The sequence below is a fragment of the Danio rerio genome, chromosome 7 (assembly GCF_049306965.1).
Source record: "Danio rerio strain Tuebingen ecotype United States chromosome 7, GRCz12tu, whole genome shotgun sequence".
Lineage (NCBI taxonomy): Eukaryota > Metazoa > Chordata > Actinopteri > Cypriniformes > Danionidae > Danio > Danio rerio.
This window is the reverse complement of record NC_133182.1, coordinates 914,808-932,518: the sequence shown is the minus strand read 5'-3', so window position 1 is coordinate 932,518 and position 17,711 is coordinate 914,808. Positions and strand designations below refer to the sequence as shown.

General features: G+C 37.3%; 2 protein-coding genes across 45 annotated transcripts in view; one reads left to right on the top strand and one right to left on the bottom strand.

Moving 5' to 3' along the window:
* Positions 1 to 17,711, bottom strand: part of nrxn2b (neurexin 2b) — a 479,670-nt gene that overhangs the window by 31,083 nt on the left and 430,876 nt on the right. For 34 of the 44 annotated variants that reach the window (XM_073906700.1, XM_073906730.1, XM_073906707.1 and 31 more), the window contains 2 exon segments: positions 15,579 to 15,750; positions 9,593 to 9,682 (listed from right to left, as the gene is read on the bottom strand). In XM_073906700.1, coding sequence (XP_073762801.1) covers positions 9,593 to 9,682; positions 15,579 to 15,750 — 262 coding nt within the window. 44 annotated transcript variants of the gene reach the window in all.
* alpk1 (alpha-kinase 1) overlaps positions 1 to 17,711 on the top strand; it is an 859,942-nt gene that overhangs the window by 558,264 nt on the left and 283,967 nt on the right. The gene's annotated exons all lie outside the window — the stretch shown is intronic.

Below are 17,711 nucleotides of genomic sequence, written 5' to 3'. Positions count from 1 at the left end.
CAGGATAGCGCTCCTGCTCATACTTCAGCCTCCACATCAAAGCTCCTGAAGAAGGTCAAGCTGCTGCAGGATTGGCCAGCCCAGTCACCAGACATCAACATTATTGAGCTGATGAAGGAGGAGGTGTTGAAGATGAACACAGAGACTCTTGATGAACTCTGGGATCCTGCTGAAGGCTTTCTTCTTCATTCCAGATGACTTTATTAATCAGTGATGTGAGTCATGTCAGAGATGTATGGATGCAGTCCTCCAAGCTCATGATGGAGTCAGACACAATATTCATTCTGTCTCCACTGCAGCAGGACTTTATATTCTATACTGGACATTATTTCTGTTCAGTGATGAGACTTTAGTCTGAGCAGAGTCAGAGCGCACTGTCCTCATCAAATCAGTCAACATCAAGACATGATCAGATTTATTGAGCTCAAATCAGCAAAATCTAGAGGCAAAATCACTTCAGACACCAGATCATCCACTAGAAGAGCAGTTATTATTAAGTGTTCATAAAACTTAGATGGACGACAAGACTTTTGTCAGGTAGTGTGTGGTTTCAGCATGTGTGAAGGTGCATTAGTCCCATCACAGGACCTGCAATGAAGAGTTGATGTTGAAATTAACCAGATAACAAAGAACAAAGATTAACCCTAAAAGCATGAAAGATGTTTATACGGTCTATAATTGTAGACCATTTCAAGTTTCAAATTCACTCTAAATTTGTAAACAAACAATAACAAAGATGAATTGTATTTAATCATTTCTATAATGAAGCCTAGAGTCAACACTTGGATCAAAAAATCTTTTTAAAATAGTCTTCAGACAAGAAAAGATGCTCTTGAACAGTTTAATACAACTGTGATGAAAGACTCAGATCCACTTTAACCTCCTAGGGCTTGAGTGGCCACATACGTGGACAGCATATGTTAGCTCTTAAATGGCTGTTTAAAACACTTTGAATGTTTTGTATTTTGTTACAGACATCCAGTGTCATCCTGCAACTGTTGTGCAGCATATGAAATGTCCCAAACACTATTTTAACTGTCCAAAATGGGCAAAACAGGTTGTTTTCAACTCTCTGACAGTCAAAACACGTTCAAAAAATATGTATGTTTTATTAACGCATTAAAAACAGTCAGGAAAAAGTGTTTAATCTAAATTCAGGCCACGAGTCCACATAGGTGAGCATAATTTACTCTAAAAGTATGTCATATAAAAAGATGACACAGTATTTTTTTTAAATTTAAATTTCAATAAGCACAAATAGCAAAGAGAAATAAAAACACATGTAAAAACAGCCCGGGCCTTAAGAGGATACATATATAGTGTTATTTCACATTAGATTAGTTGATGTTTGTGTCTCAGTACAGTCAGACTGCACATTCCACTGCCAGGAAACAGTCATGCATATATTTGTTCTATGTTATTCATTTATGCTCGTCATTTGATTATTATTTTGATGCAGATTCACTAGCCTACAAAATCAACACCATTAATGTATGATTATGACTTTTCTGAATAGAGTCATCCTGTGATATTATATTCATCTCCCAATATTTGATGCAGAAAAACTAAATATGGCGATGCCAGTGTTTACCAATGTCACACAGCCCTGTTTCTGTTGTCTAGTGACTCGCCTGATTACCCTAGTGAAGCCTTTAAATGTCACTGTAAGCTGAACACTAGAGTCTTGAAGAACATCTAGTCTAATATTATTTACTGTCATCATGACAAAGATAAAATAAATCAGTGATTAGAGATGAGTTATTAACACTATTATGATTGGAGATGTGTTGAACAACTCTTCTCTCAGTTGAACAGAGATTGGGGAAACTGTAGATGCACATTACACACTGAGTGTAAATGATGTGTTGAGACGGATGATGCTTCAGTCAGGAGTCCAGTGTGTTTCTGCAGGACAGGATTGATCTCTCCAGAGTCTGTCTAATAGAAAAGCCAGCGCTGTTTCTCTCTGGAGTCATTTAAAAGAGAAAAAGTGTTGAAACGGAGCAGAGGCGGCGTGATTTAGACGCAGTTCTGCTGTAAAACAAATGTGTTCTGCGCCAGTGTTTCCCGCTGAGGTCTTTCTTCAGCAGCAGAAATAAACAGCACAGAAGAAATCAATGCGCTGCGGCTGTTTGTAATCTCGGCCTGTGTTTCTCTTGCGGGATGTTTAGACACATACACACACAGAAAGAGAGACATTTGAGCTGTTAAAGGCTTCTTTTCCTCTTCATTCAGCTGCTGCCATCTTGAATTTATAACTCTGACAGCACCGGCGCTCTGGAACGCTCTGTGTGATCACAGTCAACGTCAAGAGTTTACCAGAGTAATCCTGTGTGTGTGTGTATGTCCAGACTATTACACGTGATGTAGACACACGTCTATTGAACAGGGGAAATGTTACTAATACACATCCTCATATTTGACCAGTTTATAAAACATTATTACAGGACTCTGGAATGTCTGATTCTGATTGGTCACTTGTGACACTCCTAGAAATGTTATTCTTCAATAACTCCTGGTTTTAGAGCACAATAACTGATTAATATAGAGTCGGGTCTGCATCAGCTGGTGTTGAGAATGACAGATAGGAGTCCTGCACAGCGGCCAGAGGGATTCTGAGCTGTTCTTCTTCAGAATAGTGTTCAGGCCACTACATATGCTGCTGGACTCGCTCCTCCAAAACATCCCAGGTGTCTCAATAATGTTTAGCTCTGGGTACTGTGCAGGCCATGGGAGATGTTTAACTTCACTGTCATGTTCATCAAACCACTCTGTCTCCAGTGCTGCCGTGTGTATTGCTGCATTATCATCCTGATACACACTACCCACTTCAGGATACAGTGTTTGACCCATTGGGTTACATGGTCCTCCAGAATGGTTGGGTGGTCATTGGCAGTGACGTAGCACCCATCTAGCACCAGTATTGGGCATGGGAATGACATGATATATAGCTCAAACCATCAGTGACCCCCCATGCTTGACTCTGGGCATCAGCAGTCTGGGTGAGCCGCTTCTTTGGGGCTTCTCCACACCGTAACTCTCCCGCTTGTGAGAAAAGACTCGGCTCTTGAGCATCACACACTTGCTGTCTTGGCCAAAACTAAATAAAAAGAGCTGCACACGTGGAGATAAACACATTTAAAAATATATATATATATAAGCAAAGAGATTAAATGAAATAAAAGAAAACTCCAAAATGTATATCCTGAATGTTGAAGATGTTGCAGAAGCAGGATCTGCAGCACATGACAAAAACATTGCTTTTGTTGAAAGTGTTCTCCAACATTCTCCTGTAGGATTAAAGATGACAGTACGTTCTGTATTTCCTTCAATTATTGTCATTAGCTGGGGTTTTATCAGCCTGTGTTAATACACATTTTGAAGTATTGCATGAGAAACCAATGATGGAAATGCCAAATTTCGAATACGAATTCCTTGATTCGCAACAGTTCTTACGTTTGCTGACTTTTGAGAAAAAAAGTTTAATGTAAATAATTGGAGATGGAAATGCATTTGATGAATAAGCTCTAATGTATTGAACATCACCCCCATGTGACTCCATTACATTTGTCTTGTTTACTCTTGGTTGCTAGGTTACCAATACTACAGTCGGCCACTCTTTCAACGTGATGGAAGTGTGCAACATTTGCATTTGTTTTATGCTGTAATTTTAGCCTTGCTAAGTTGGTTTGGATGTGTGTATTTGATCATTTGACTATTATTAAATTAACCTGGATGTGTCGTAAATGCCAAATTGTAAATAAACATCCTCTAATTCGGAAAAAAAGCTTAATAAACTCATAAAATAGCACTTGCGCTATTTACTATTGGTTGCCAGGTTACGAATACTACAGTCGACCACTCTAACAACTAGAAGAAAATGCACATAATTAGCATTTGAGATGTTATTGTAAACTTTCAGTCTTATTTAGTTGATGTGGAGAAGTGTATTAGATTCTTTTTTTGATCTTTGGTGGAAATTCTGAATAAAAGTCTCTTAATTTACACATATTTTTGACAAATAATCTTGTGACACATTGAACATGACCTCATTATGCTAGCCTTGTTTACTGTTGGTTGCTAGGTTACCAATACTACAGTCGGCCACTCTAACAACATGTGATAGAAATGCACATCATTTGTATTTGGGGTTTTAGCCTTGCTAAACTGACTCGGATGTGTGTATTTGATCATTGTAATATTATTAAATTAACCTAGATGTGTTGTAAATGCCAAATTGTAAATAAAAATGACTTTATTCAGAAAAATTAGTTGCCAAATAAACTCATGAAATAGCAATATTACTCTTGCCTTATTTACTATAGGTTGCTAGGTTACCAATACTACGGACGACCACTCTAACAACTAGACTGAAATGCACAAAATTAGCATTGGAGATGTTATTGTAGAATTTCAGTCTTCTTCAGTTGACATGGAGAAGTGTATTAGATCATTTCAATATTACTAAATTAACCAGGATTTGGTGGAAATTCTGAATAAAAATCTCTTAATTCCCAAATATTTTTAACAAATAGTCTCATGACACATCAGACATCACACATGACCTCATTATGCTGCCTTGTTTACTCGTTCACCAATCCTAGACTCGGCCACTCTAATGTCTGGACGGAAACGCCACTGATTCACTTTCGGCAATTTTAATGAATTAATTTTATTGTGAACTCTGAAGATTCACTTCCCTGCTACTGATGATTCAGAATTAGAGCAGAATGATGAATCACGGATCCAGGTTTACGTCATGTAGCTTTACATCTCACGGCACACAGTGTGAAAAGGACAGACAGACAGACAGATGAGGGTTCACACACTGAATCATATACTCTCAGACATCCAGATGTTAAAGGGACCTTATTCTCTCCGCAGACGATCCAAAACAACTCCTTCAATGGGTTTGATTCGCTCAGCAGAATCTCCAGGCACAGAATCGAGCCTCTGCGATTGGTTGGAGCGTGGGTTAGTTCGGCGCTGTTTAATGGTTAATGCGCAGTATTGGTCTGATCTGGGTTCAGTTATGTGCATTTAGAAACAGGTTTATGACTGAGGGCTTCAGCTTGGTGAAGAGAGCATCAGCCCTCAGGGTTTAGCGGAGCGTTGAGGCGAAGGTTAGCTCACTTCTGCGTTTGTTTTCCTGTCAGTAAATCCTCCGTTAACCCTTAGAGCAGACACACCCCCCGGGGTCAATACAGGATCAATAACTCTTCTGATAACATTCATGATGACAATCTGCACACGCACTCTGAAAACTAGCGGCTAACGGGAAGTGAATTAGCAACTAATAGAATTTGAACTAGTGGCTAACAGGAAGTAAACTAGCAGCTAAGAAGAGCTAAACTACTATCTAACAGGAAACTTACTCATAGTAAGTGAACTACCTGCTAACAAGAAGTGAATTAGCATTTAACTGGAAATAAAATAGAGGCTAACAGACAGTGTACTAGAAGCTAACAGAATATGAACTAATGGCTTTCAGGAAATTAACTAGTGGGGAAGTGATCTAGTGGCTAACAGGAAATGAATTAGCAGCTAATAGAAAGTGAACTAGAAGCTAAGAATAAGTGACTTAGAATGTAACAGGAAATTCACTAGCGGTTAATAATAAGTGAACTAGAGGCTAACAGGAAGTGAACTATTGGTGAGGTGAGCAAGCCACTATCAGTAAGTGAAATAGTGGTTAACAGGAAGTTAATTATCAGCTAATAGGAAGTAAAATAGTGGCTAACATGAAGTGAATAAGCACCAAATAGGAAGTGAAATAGTGGCTAATGGGAAGTGAATTTGCTGCTAATATGAAGTAAACTAGTGGCTAACAAGAAATTAACTAGCAGCTAATAGGAAGTGAACTAGTGGCTAACGGGAAATAAAGTAGCAGCTAACAGGAAGTGAACTAGTGGCTAACAGGAATTAGCAGCTATTAGGAAGTGAACAAGTGGATAATAAGAAGTGAATTAGCAGCTAATAGGAAGTAAACTAGTGGATAACAGGAAATGGATTAGCAGCTAATAGGAAGTGAACTGATGGCTAACAGGAAGTAAATTAGCAACTAATAGGAAGTAAACTAGTGGCTAACAGAAAATGGATTAGCAGCTAATAGGAAGTGAACTAGTGGCTAACGGGAAATAAAGTAGCAGCTATTAGGATGTGAACTAGCAGCTAACACGAAGTGCATTAGCAGCTAATAGGAAGTGAACAAGTGGCTACAGGAAATGAATAAGCAGCTAATGGGAAGTAAACTAGTGGATAATAGCAATTAGCAGCTAATAGGAAGTGAACTAGTGGATAATAGGAAGTGAATTAGCAGCTAATAGGAAGTGAACTAGTGGCTAACAGGAAGTAAATTAGCAGCTAATAGGAAGTGAACTAGTGGCCGACAGGAAATGAATAAGCAGCTAATGGGAAGTAAACTAGCGGCTAACAGGAAGTGAATTAACAGCTAATAGGAAATAAACTAGTAGCTTACAGGAAGAAAATTAGCAATAGGTAGGAATATAGGTAGGAAACTAGTGGCTAACAAGAAGTGAATTAGCAGCTAATAGGAAGTGAACTAGTAACCAACAAGTGAACTAGCATCTAACAGGAAATGAAACAGTAAGCGTACTAGAAGCTAACAGGATATGAACTAATGGCTATCAGGAAATTAACTAGTGGGGAAGGGAACTAGTGGCTAACAGGAATTGAATTAGCAGCTAATAGGAGGTGAACTAGCAGCTAAGAAGAAATGAACTAGAATGTTACAGGACATTCACTATTGACTAATAGAAACTGAAGTGAATTAGCGTCTAACAGGAAGTAGAACTAATACCGCACAGGAAGTGATGTAGCATCTAGCAGGAAGCGTCTGCTCAGAGGGGTTAGCGTGGTGAATTTAGCGGTGGTCAAGCACTGAGATAGAGTCCCTTTAACTGAGGTCGATCAGCACACAGGGAGGTTATGAAGGGTTATAAGCTCAGGTTAAAGCTCTGGAGAAGTGCAGTCCGTCACACGCCTTGACATTAATTCAAATTCACAACACCCAAATATGGTCATCTATGCAAATCACACAAGCTCATGTCTGCGGCTGACTGATATCAGTGTGTGTGCACACACAGAGCAGATGATGGCTGCTTACACACTGCATATACAAAATGGCTGACTCTTTCTTCAGGTTAAGCGAGTCTTAAAGGGACAATACACCCAACAATATGAAGATTCTGCTGTCATGTGGTTCCTCTGTTGAACACAGAGGAAGATACTGTGAAGAATGCTGGAGAAACAGACACAGGGCTCTATCATACACCTGGCGCAGTAAGGTGCAAGACGTGTTTGGTGTGATGTGTTGCTATTTTCAGACCAGTGCACTAGTCATATTCTTGTTTTGCTCCACCTTGTTTAAATAGTAAATCCATCTGTGTCACTCTGTGGACTCATGCGTGTGCTGGTCTGTAGAGGAGGTGTGTTAAGGCACAATGTTGGAGCACTGCTGTTTTGAGGAGCTGAAATAGACGACGCCATTGACCAACTAAAAGCTGCTCTAAAGTTCAGCAGAGCGCGTTAGTTATGTGTCTATGCAGCTCTAAACACTCACACACTGCTGAACACACACAGGATGATCAGCAACACACATCCTGTAATGATTAAAGGAGATGAGGAATTGAGGGCTTCTTCAGTTTATTGATGATGATCTGCATCTGCGTAATGTTATTATTATTAGCAGTATTATTGACTTTAATAAACACAAGTGTAGATGTGTCCAGCTGTGGGGTTTTGGAGGCGTCTGCATCAGCATATGTGGATAAGAACAGGACGTGTGTTTGGATATAACTCAGTCTACTGAGCACACTTCATTATTATTGTTCATTTATTCCTCTGCTGGAGATCAGAGCTCAATCTAGAAATAGTTTAGACACAAATCTCTGCTCTTAACAAAGGAGATTAAATATATGGGCTGATGGATGTGTTCAGTGGAGTGAGTTTCCACAGTTTCCTCACTCCACCAAAGTAAAGGAGTAAAGTAAAGAGGCTGAATGGAGGAGGCTCGTTCTTTATCCTTGCGCTGCAGATGCTCTGTTTAACTGTTTTCTCTCTAGTGATTATCTTATCATCCTTAAATGAGCAAAAGTGGATTCAGACACACTCTTAATGCTTGTGCACCATGAGCCTAGACTTCATACCTAGATCATTAAAATGAAGCCCAATGATTTCCAGTGATTGATTTTCAGTGTTTTTTTTTCTATTATGGATGTCAATGTCTGTTCCTCCAGCATTCTTCAGATTATCTTATTTGTGTTCGACAGAAGATAGAAACTCATAAAAGTTTACAGTCACCTGAGTGAGAGTAACTGATGAGGTATGTTAATTTTTGGGTGAACTGCCCCTTTAAATGCAATTTAAGTCACAGTAATAAATCATAGTTTTGTGCTGCTTATTGAATATTTAAGATGAAAAAAAAACAAGTGTTGCAAATTAAACCAGTTAAAATTTGCATAACTTTAAACAACTTTATCTTCAACTTCATACATTAATATAATAAACCGAATACATTTTTAAAAAATATTTTACAGTATATATTATTTTATTAATTGACTGCATATATTATATAATTTTAATAAACTGCATATACTATTTATTAAAATATAATGCATAAATTATTTTATTAAACTGCATATATTATTTTAACAAACTGCATATATTATAATAATTTATTAAACTGCATTTATTATTTCAATAAACTGCATATATTATTTTAATTATATTGCAGATATTATTTTTATATACTACATATATTAAATTATTTTAATAATTTTTCTGCATATATTATTTAATAAACTGCATATAAGAATAAAAACTGCATATATTATTTTATAAACTTCGTATGATATAATAATTTAATAAACTGTTACATTGTATTACATTATTTTAATAAAATGTATATATTATTTTTAATTACACTGCATATATTATTTTAATATACTGCATATATTACATTATTTTATAATTTTACTGCATATAATAATTTAATAAACTGTATATATTACATTATTTTAATAAAATGCATATATTATTTTTTATTATATTGCATATATTATTTTAATATACTGCTTTTATTAAATTATTTTAATAATTTTACTGCATATACTATTTTAATAAACTGCATATATTATTTTATAAACTGTGTATGATATAATAATTTAATAAACTGTATATATTACATTATTTTAACAAAATGCATATATTAATTTTAATTATATTGCATATGTTATTTTAATATACTGCATTTATTAAATTATTTTAATAATTTTACTGCATATACTATTTTAATAAACTGCATATATTATTTTAATAAACTGCACATATGTCATTTTAATGATTTGATCTTCAAGTGTATGTATTGAATCTGTATATGTTGTATTTGTTGTCTATCAGTCATCAGAATGAGGCCATATATGTCCACATAAATGTATCTATATGAGCTCAAACTGAGCAGGGTTGAATGTAGCGGGTTTAGTTTCTGCGTCTTTGGGCCTGCACTATCTCCAGAGCGCTGTTATGTTAGCGTCATTAGACAGAGCGTAGTTCATTAGTGCTGTTTAATTACCTTTGTCGAGTAGCCATTCGTCAACTACCCGACCGAGTCGATACGGGATTCTTTGCCTAGCAATAGCCAGCCGCTCACTATCAAAGTTCCCTTGAAGAACAAACAGATTCAACAGGTTACAATCAGGAAGGTCAAAGGTCAAGGTTAGAGAGAGCGCCAGCAGGTTATGAACTTTACGATCAGATTTAGCACCCTCGAGGCTTCTGTTTAATGGTTAGACAGTCAACTCTGGTTTAAAACAGGAGTTAAGCAGATTTATGAGTCCGTTTAGAGGCTGGAGATTAGAAACACACAAACTGCAGTACAGCAGGAGTGCAGGAGACACACAAAACACTGCAGCTCTTCAGGAGAAAGACATTAGAAAGGTGTTGATGTCAGTCAATGAAGGAGAGAGAGAGAGAGAGAGAGAGAGAGAGAGAGAGAGAGGGCAGGAAGATGTTTTCAGTTTCAGCTCAGAGTAAGAACACACACTGATCGTTCTCATCCTCAAACATAACTCTTGTCCATGGGGTTACTCCTGCAGAATGCTGTAAGATGAAGAAAATAGACACAACATGCTGAATAACGCATTTCCCAAAACTCTACAGGTACATGAAAACACAACAAATGTAAATCAAATCAAATGTTATTTGATGGAATTATGACAGTAAACACCCACACACACACCCACACCCACACACACACAAGAATGTGAGTTTGTTTAGTTTGCACGAATCCTAGGGTTATGTTCTAGCTATGTTCAGGGTTTGGTCTGGCTATGTTCTAGTTATATTCTGGCTATGTTCTAGATATATTCTGATTATGTTCTGGCTATGTTATAGTTATACTCTGATTATGTTCTGGCTATGTTATAGTTATATTCTGGCTATGTTATCATAATATTCTGGCTATGTTCTAGATATATTCTGATTATGTTCTGGCTATGTTATAGTTATACTCTGATTATGTTTTGGCTATGTTATAGTTATATTCTGGCTATGTTATAGTTATATTCTGATTATGTTCTGGCTATGTTATAGTTATACTCTGATTATGTTCTGGCTATGTTATAGTTATATTCTGCCTATGTTATCATAATATTCTGGCTATGTTCTAGATATATTCTGATTATGTTCTGGCTATGTTATAGTTATACTCTGATTATGTTCTGGCTATGTTATAGTTATGTTCTGGCTATGTTATAGTTATACTCTGATTATGTTCTGGCTATGTTATAGTTATATTCTGGCTATGTTATAGTTATACTCTGATTATGTTCTGGCTATGTTATAGTTATATTCTGGCTATGTTATAGTTATACTCTGATTATGTTCTGGCTATGTTATAGTTGTATTCTGGCTATGTTATAGTTATATTCTGGCTATGTTATAGTTATACTCTGATTATGATCTGGCTATGTTATAGTTGTATTCTGGCTATGTTATAGTTATATTCTGGCTATGTTATAGTTATACTCTGATTATGTTCTGGTTATGTTATATTTATATTTTGGCTATGCTATAGTTATATTCTGGCTGTTATAGTTATATTCTGATTATGTTCTGGCTATGCTATAGTTATATTCTGGCTGTTATAGTTATATTCTGATTATGTTCTGGCTATGTTATAGTTATATTTTGGCTATGTTATATTTATATTCTGGCTATGTTATAGTTATATTTTGATTGTGTACTGGCTATGTTATAGTTATATTCTGGCTATGTTATAGTTATACTCTGATAATGTTCTGGCTATGTTATAGTTATATTCTGGCTATGTTATAGTAATACTCTGATAATGTTCTGGCTATGTTATAGTTATATTCTGGCTATGTTATAGTTATATGCTGATTGTGTTCTGGCTATGTTATAGTTATATTCTGGCTATGTAATAGTTATACTCTGATTATGATCTGGCTATGTTATAGTTATATTCTGACTATTTTATAGTTATATTCTGGTCATGTTATAGTTATACTCTGATTATGTTCTGGCTATGTTATAGTTATATTCTGGCTATGTTATAGTTATACTCTGATTATGTTCTGGCTATGTTAAGTTTATATTTTGGCTATGTTATAGTTATATTCTGGCTATGTTCTAGTTACATTCTGATTATGTTCTGGCTATGCTATAGTTATATTCTGGCTGTTATAGTTATATTCTGATTATGTTCTGGCTATGCTATAGTTATATTCTGGCTGTTATAGTTATATTCTGATTATGTTCTGGCTATGTTATAGTTATATTTTGGCTATGTTATATTTATATTCTGGCTATGTTATAGTTATATTTTGATTGTGTACTGGCTATGTTATAGTTATATTCTGATTATGTTCTGGCTGTGTTATAGTTATACTCTGATTGTGTTCTGGCTATGTTCATGTTATGTTCTGGTTTACATCTCATATACCGAGATTTCACTAATCAACAGCTGTATTTTGCCATCCTCCTCTCTCTGTATCTCTCTGCCTGTAGTTTGCTGTGTGAGAGTTGGCGTTGCAGTGAAGTCAGACTCGTCAGTTTTTAATTAGCTGCTGCTCTCTCTCTCTCTCTCTAATGAAGTCAGTGGTAAAGAGCGACTGACTCTTAATTGCTCCTGCAGCTTGACTGCAAATGATCTAATCAAAACCCACATGTGCATCTCTACCCACAATCCTCTGCAGCAGCATCGCTCTGCTGCAGCAGACCAGCAGTTTACAAGTGTGTGTGAGAGAATGTGTGTGTGTGTGTGTGTGTGTAAGTTTGCATATGTTATGTTGTTGCACACATTGAGAACATAACACATGCACTTACAAACACACACGCACACACACACATGCACACGCACGTACACACACACACACACACACACACACACACACACACACACACACACACACACACACACACAGTTAAACTAATAGATGTGCCCTGTGCAGTAGTGTGAGCTGTTTCTCCTCGTCTAATCACGCTGACTCTGTGCGCATAAACAGAATTACCGTAATTACAGGCTTTCAGCTCACAGTTCAAACGGAGAGGAGTTTGTCTCCATGGCAACAGCGTAACGCCGCCATGAGCTGATTCCAGCATTAGTCTATTAGTGAAGGCAGAATGATGAAACACTGGAGCTTCAGTGAGCCACGCGCACACACACACACACACACGCACACACACATCTGAGACTGCAGAACCCCATTGCTCCAGCAGGAGAAGCAGTGCACACATACCCACACACACAAACACACACACACACTGCGCTAACTGGGTCACTGGATATTTATATTTCTCCAGCCTGATCTACTGCTGCTCCCACATCACACACCACAGAGACAACACACACACACACACACACAGATGTGTGTATACTTAGAACCTTTAGAACATACACGCACACACACAAACAGATGAATACACACACTCACAAACACACACTAAAATCAACCTAAAGACATTAACTTAATCAACACTGAAATGAATCAACACCAAACTGAATCAACACCGAAATGAATCAACACCGAACTGAATCAACACTGACATTAACTGAATCAACACAGACATTAACTGAATCAACACTGACATTAACTGAAAAAGCACTGACATTAACTGAATCAACACTGACATTAACTGAATCAACACTGACATTAACTGAATCAGCACTTACATTAACTGAATCAACACTTACATTAACTAAATCAACACTGACATTAACTGAATCAACACTGACATTAACTGAATCAACACTGACATTAACTGAATCAGCACTTACATTAACTGAATCAACACTTACATTAACTAAATCAACACTGACATTAACTGAATCAACACTGACATTAACTGAATCAACATTGACATTAACTGAATCAACACTGACATTAACTGAATCAGCACTTACATTAACTAAATCAACACTGACATTAACTGAATCAGCACTTACATTAACTGAATCAACACTGACATTAACTGAATCAACACTGACATTAACTGAATCAGCACTTACATTAACTGAATCAACACTGACATTAACTGAATCAGCACTTACATTAACTGAATCAACACTGACATTAACTGAATCAACACTGACATTAACTGAATCAGCACTTACATTAACTAAATCAACACTGACATTAACTGAATCAGCACTTACATTAACTGAATCAACACTGACATTAACTGAATCAACACTGACATTAACTGAATCAACACTGACATTAACTGAATCAACACTGACATTAACTGAATCAGCACTTACATTAACTGAATCAACACTGACATTAACTGAATCAACACTGACATTAACTGAATCAGCACTTACATTAACTGAATCAACACTGACATTAACTGAATCAGCACTGACATTAACTGAATCAACACTGACATTAACTGAATCAACACTGACATTAACTGAATCAGCACTTACATTAACTGAATCAACACTGACATTAACTGAATCAACACTTACATTAACTGAATCAACACTTACATTAACTGAATCAACACTGACATTAACTGAATCAGCACTTACATTAACTGAATCAACACTTACATTAACTGAATCAACACTGACATTAACTGAATCAACACTTACATTAACTGAATCAACACTGACATTAACTGAATCAACACTGACATTAACTGAATCAACACTGACATTAACTGAATCAGCACTTACATTAACTAAATCAACACTGACATTAACTGAATCAGCACTTACATTAACTGAATCAACACTGACATTAACTGAATCAACACTGACATTAACTGAATCAACACTAACATTAACTGAATCAACACTAACATTAACTGAATCAGCACTTACATTAACTGAATCAACACTGACATTAACTGAATCAACACTGACATTAACTGAATCAACACTGACATTAACTGAATCAACACTGACATTAACTGAATCAGCACTTACATTAACTGAATCAACACTGACATTAACTGAATCAACACTGACATTAACTGAATCAGCACTTACATTAACTGAATCAACACTGACATTAAATGAATCAACACTGACATTAACTGAATCAACACTGACATTAACTGAATCAGCACTTACATTAACTGAATCAACACTGACATTAACTGAATCAGCACTTACATTAACTGAATCAACACTGACATTAACTGAATCAACACTGACATTAACTGAATCAGCACTTATATTAACTGAATAAACACTGACATTAACTGAATCAGCACTTACATTAACTGAATCAACACTGACATTAACTGAATCAACACTGACATTAACTGAATCAGCACTTATATTAACTGAATAAACACTGACATTAACTGAATCAGCACTTACATTAACTGAATCAACACTGACATTAACTGAATCAACACTTACATTAACTGAATCAACACTGAAATGAATTAACCCCGAACTGAATCAACACTGAAATGAATCAACACCAAACTGAATCAACACTGACATTAATTGAATCAACACTGACATTAACAGAATCAACACTGAAATGAATCAACGCTCAACAGAATCAACACTGACATTAATCAACATTGAAGATAACTGAATCAACACTGACATTAACTGAATCAACACTGAAATGAATCAACACTGAACAGAATCAACACTGGAGATAACTACATAAACACTCAAATGAAATTAACTGAATCAACACTGAACTGGAAAAGCATGGAATTGAACTGAATCAACGATAAAATTAATTGAATGAACACTGAAAAGAATCAAAACTGAATTGAACTGGATCAACACTCAAATGAATCAAAAGAAATTAACTGAATCAATATTCAGATGAATCAAATTAAATTACCTCAGTCAGCAGTGATCTGGATAAACATTGAACTGAACTGAATCAACATTCAGCTGAATCAAATGAGCTTGAACCGAGTCAGCGCTTATAAACACTGAGCTGGAGTGTGTATATCTGCTTCTAGGAAACACAGTAAGTGTTCATAATAACATCTGAGCACAGAAAACATCTTCCTGCTAGAGCGAGTGTGTGTGTGTGTGTGTGTGTGTGTGTCCTCACCCGCCGGGAAGCGCTCGATCACGGGCAGATTGTCCACCTGTAGTGTTGCGTTTCCACCGCTGCGTGTGAATCTGACCACATGATATTTCCCATCGCTGACCATCACGCCGCTCTCCTCGATCACGATGTCGTCCGTTCCCACGTTAAAGATCACGCCGACCCTCCCGCGCTCCTGACGGACACACACACACACACACATGGTCAGTCACATATAATGAACAGATTGACATTCATGATTCTTCCAGACTGAGTCTGATTCTCTGATCCCTCCAGCACTATCTTACACTCATTCACAACTTCCTGATGTGTGGTTAATTCATATAAATTCTTCTAAATAAATCTACTAAGAGTAGCTTCTCCCTCACTGACAGTTAGGTTTAGGGGTGGGGTTTGATGCCACACCTCTAAATTAGCCACTAAACAGACAAAGTGTAAGATAGTTTTGTTTACTGGTGGTGATCGAGCTCAATTACTCACACATTCACTCACAATGATTGTGTTCACCCACATACTGTCAATCAAACAGAAAGCCCCGCCCATAATCAAACTCAATAATAAGAAATAAGACTAAAAAATTTCTATACATACACTCACCGGCCACTTTATTTGGTACACCTGTTCAACTGCACGTTAATGCACATTTCTAATCAGCCAATCACATGGCAGCAGCTCACTGCATTTCGGCATGTAGACATGGTCAAGAGGATCTGCTGCAGTTCAAAGCGAGCTTCAGAATGGGGAAGAAAGGGGATTTAAGAGACTTTGAACATGGCATGGTTGTTGCTGCCAGACGGGCTGCTCTGAGTATTTCAGAAACTGCTGATCTACTGGGATTTTCACGCACAACCATCTCTAGGCTTTACAGAGAATGCTCCGACAAAGAGGAAATATCCAGTGAGCGGCAGTTCTGTGGGCGCAAATGCCTTGTTGATGAGGCCAGAGGTCAGAGGAGAATGGCCAGACTGGTTCCAGCTGATAGAAAGGCAACAGTAACTCAAATAAGCACTCGTTACAACCGAGCTCTGCAGAAGAGCATCTCTGAACACACAACACGGCCAACCTTGAGGCGGATGGGCTACAGCAGCAGAAGAGCACACCGGGTGCCGCTCCTGTCAGCTAAGAACAGGAAACTGAGGCTACAATTCACACAGACTCACCAAAACTGGACAATAGAAGATTGGAGAAACGTTGCTGCTCTGATGAGTCTCCATTTCTGCTGACACATTCAGATGCTCGGCTCAACAACATGAAAGCATGGATCATCCTGCCTTGTATCAGCGGTTCAGGCTGGTGGTGGTGGTGTAATGGTGTGGGGGAGATTTTCTTTGGGTCCATTAGTACCAATTGAGCATCAACGCCACAGCCTACCTGAGTATTGCTGCTGACCATGTCCATCCCTTTATGAGCACAGTGTCTCCATCTTCTGATGGCTACTTCCAGCAGGATAACGCAGCATGTCATAAAGCTCAATCATCTCAGACTGATGAACATGACGATGAGTTCACTGTACTCAAATGGCCTCCACAGTCACCAGAGCTCAATCCAATAGAGCAGCTTTGGGATGTGGTGGAACGGGAGATTGGCATCATGGATGTGCAGCTGACAAATCTGCAGCAACTGTGTGATGCTATCATGACAATATGGAGCAAAATCTCTGAGGTACACACAAAAACTAAAAAATTAAAATGTGTGTGTGTGTGTGCGTGTTTGTCTAAGTGTGTGTCTCTGTGTTTTGGTGTATCTGGTTGCATGTGTTGTAGTGCATGTGTCTGTCTGTGTTTAGTAAATGTGAGTGTGTTTTATTGGTTGTGTGTGTGTGTGTGTGTGTGTGTGTGTGTGTGTGTGTGTGTCTGTCTGTGTTTTCTTATGTGTGTGTGTATTAGTTAAGTGTGTGTCTTTGTCTGTCTGTGTGTGTGTCAGTGTCTCCTGCTCGTCTCCCTCCGGTGGTCTTTGTAGAGATGAAGCTCAGCAGTTAATTATAATCTAATTAAAGTGCTCCATCATTAGCTTACAGCAGTGAGAGCGTTAATTAAAAGATGAGCGATCAGACAGACAGCAGACATCATCTCTCACACAAACACAGACAACACATTTTGCATTTTGACAATGTTGTGAGTGTGTGTGTGTGTGTGT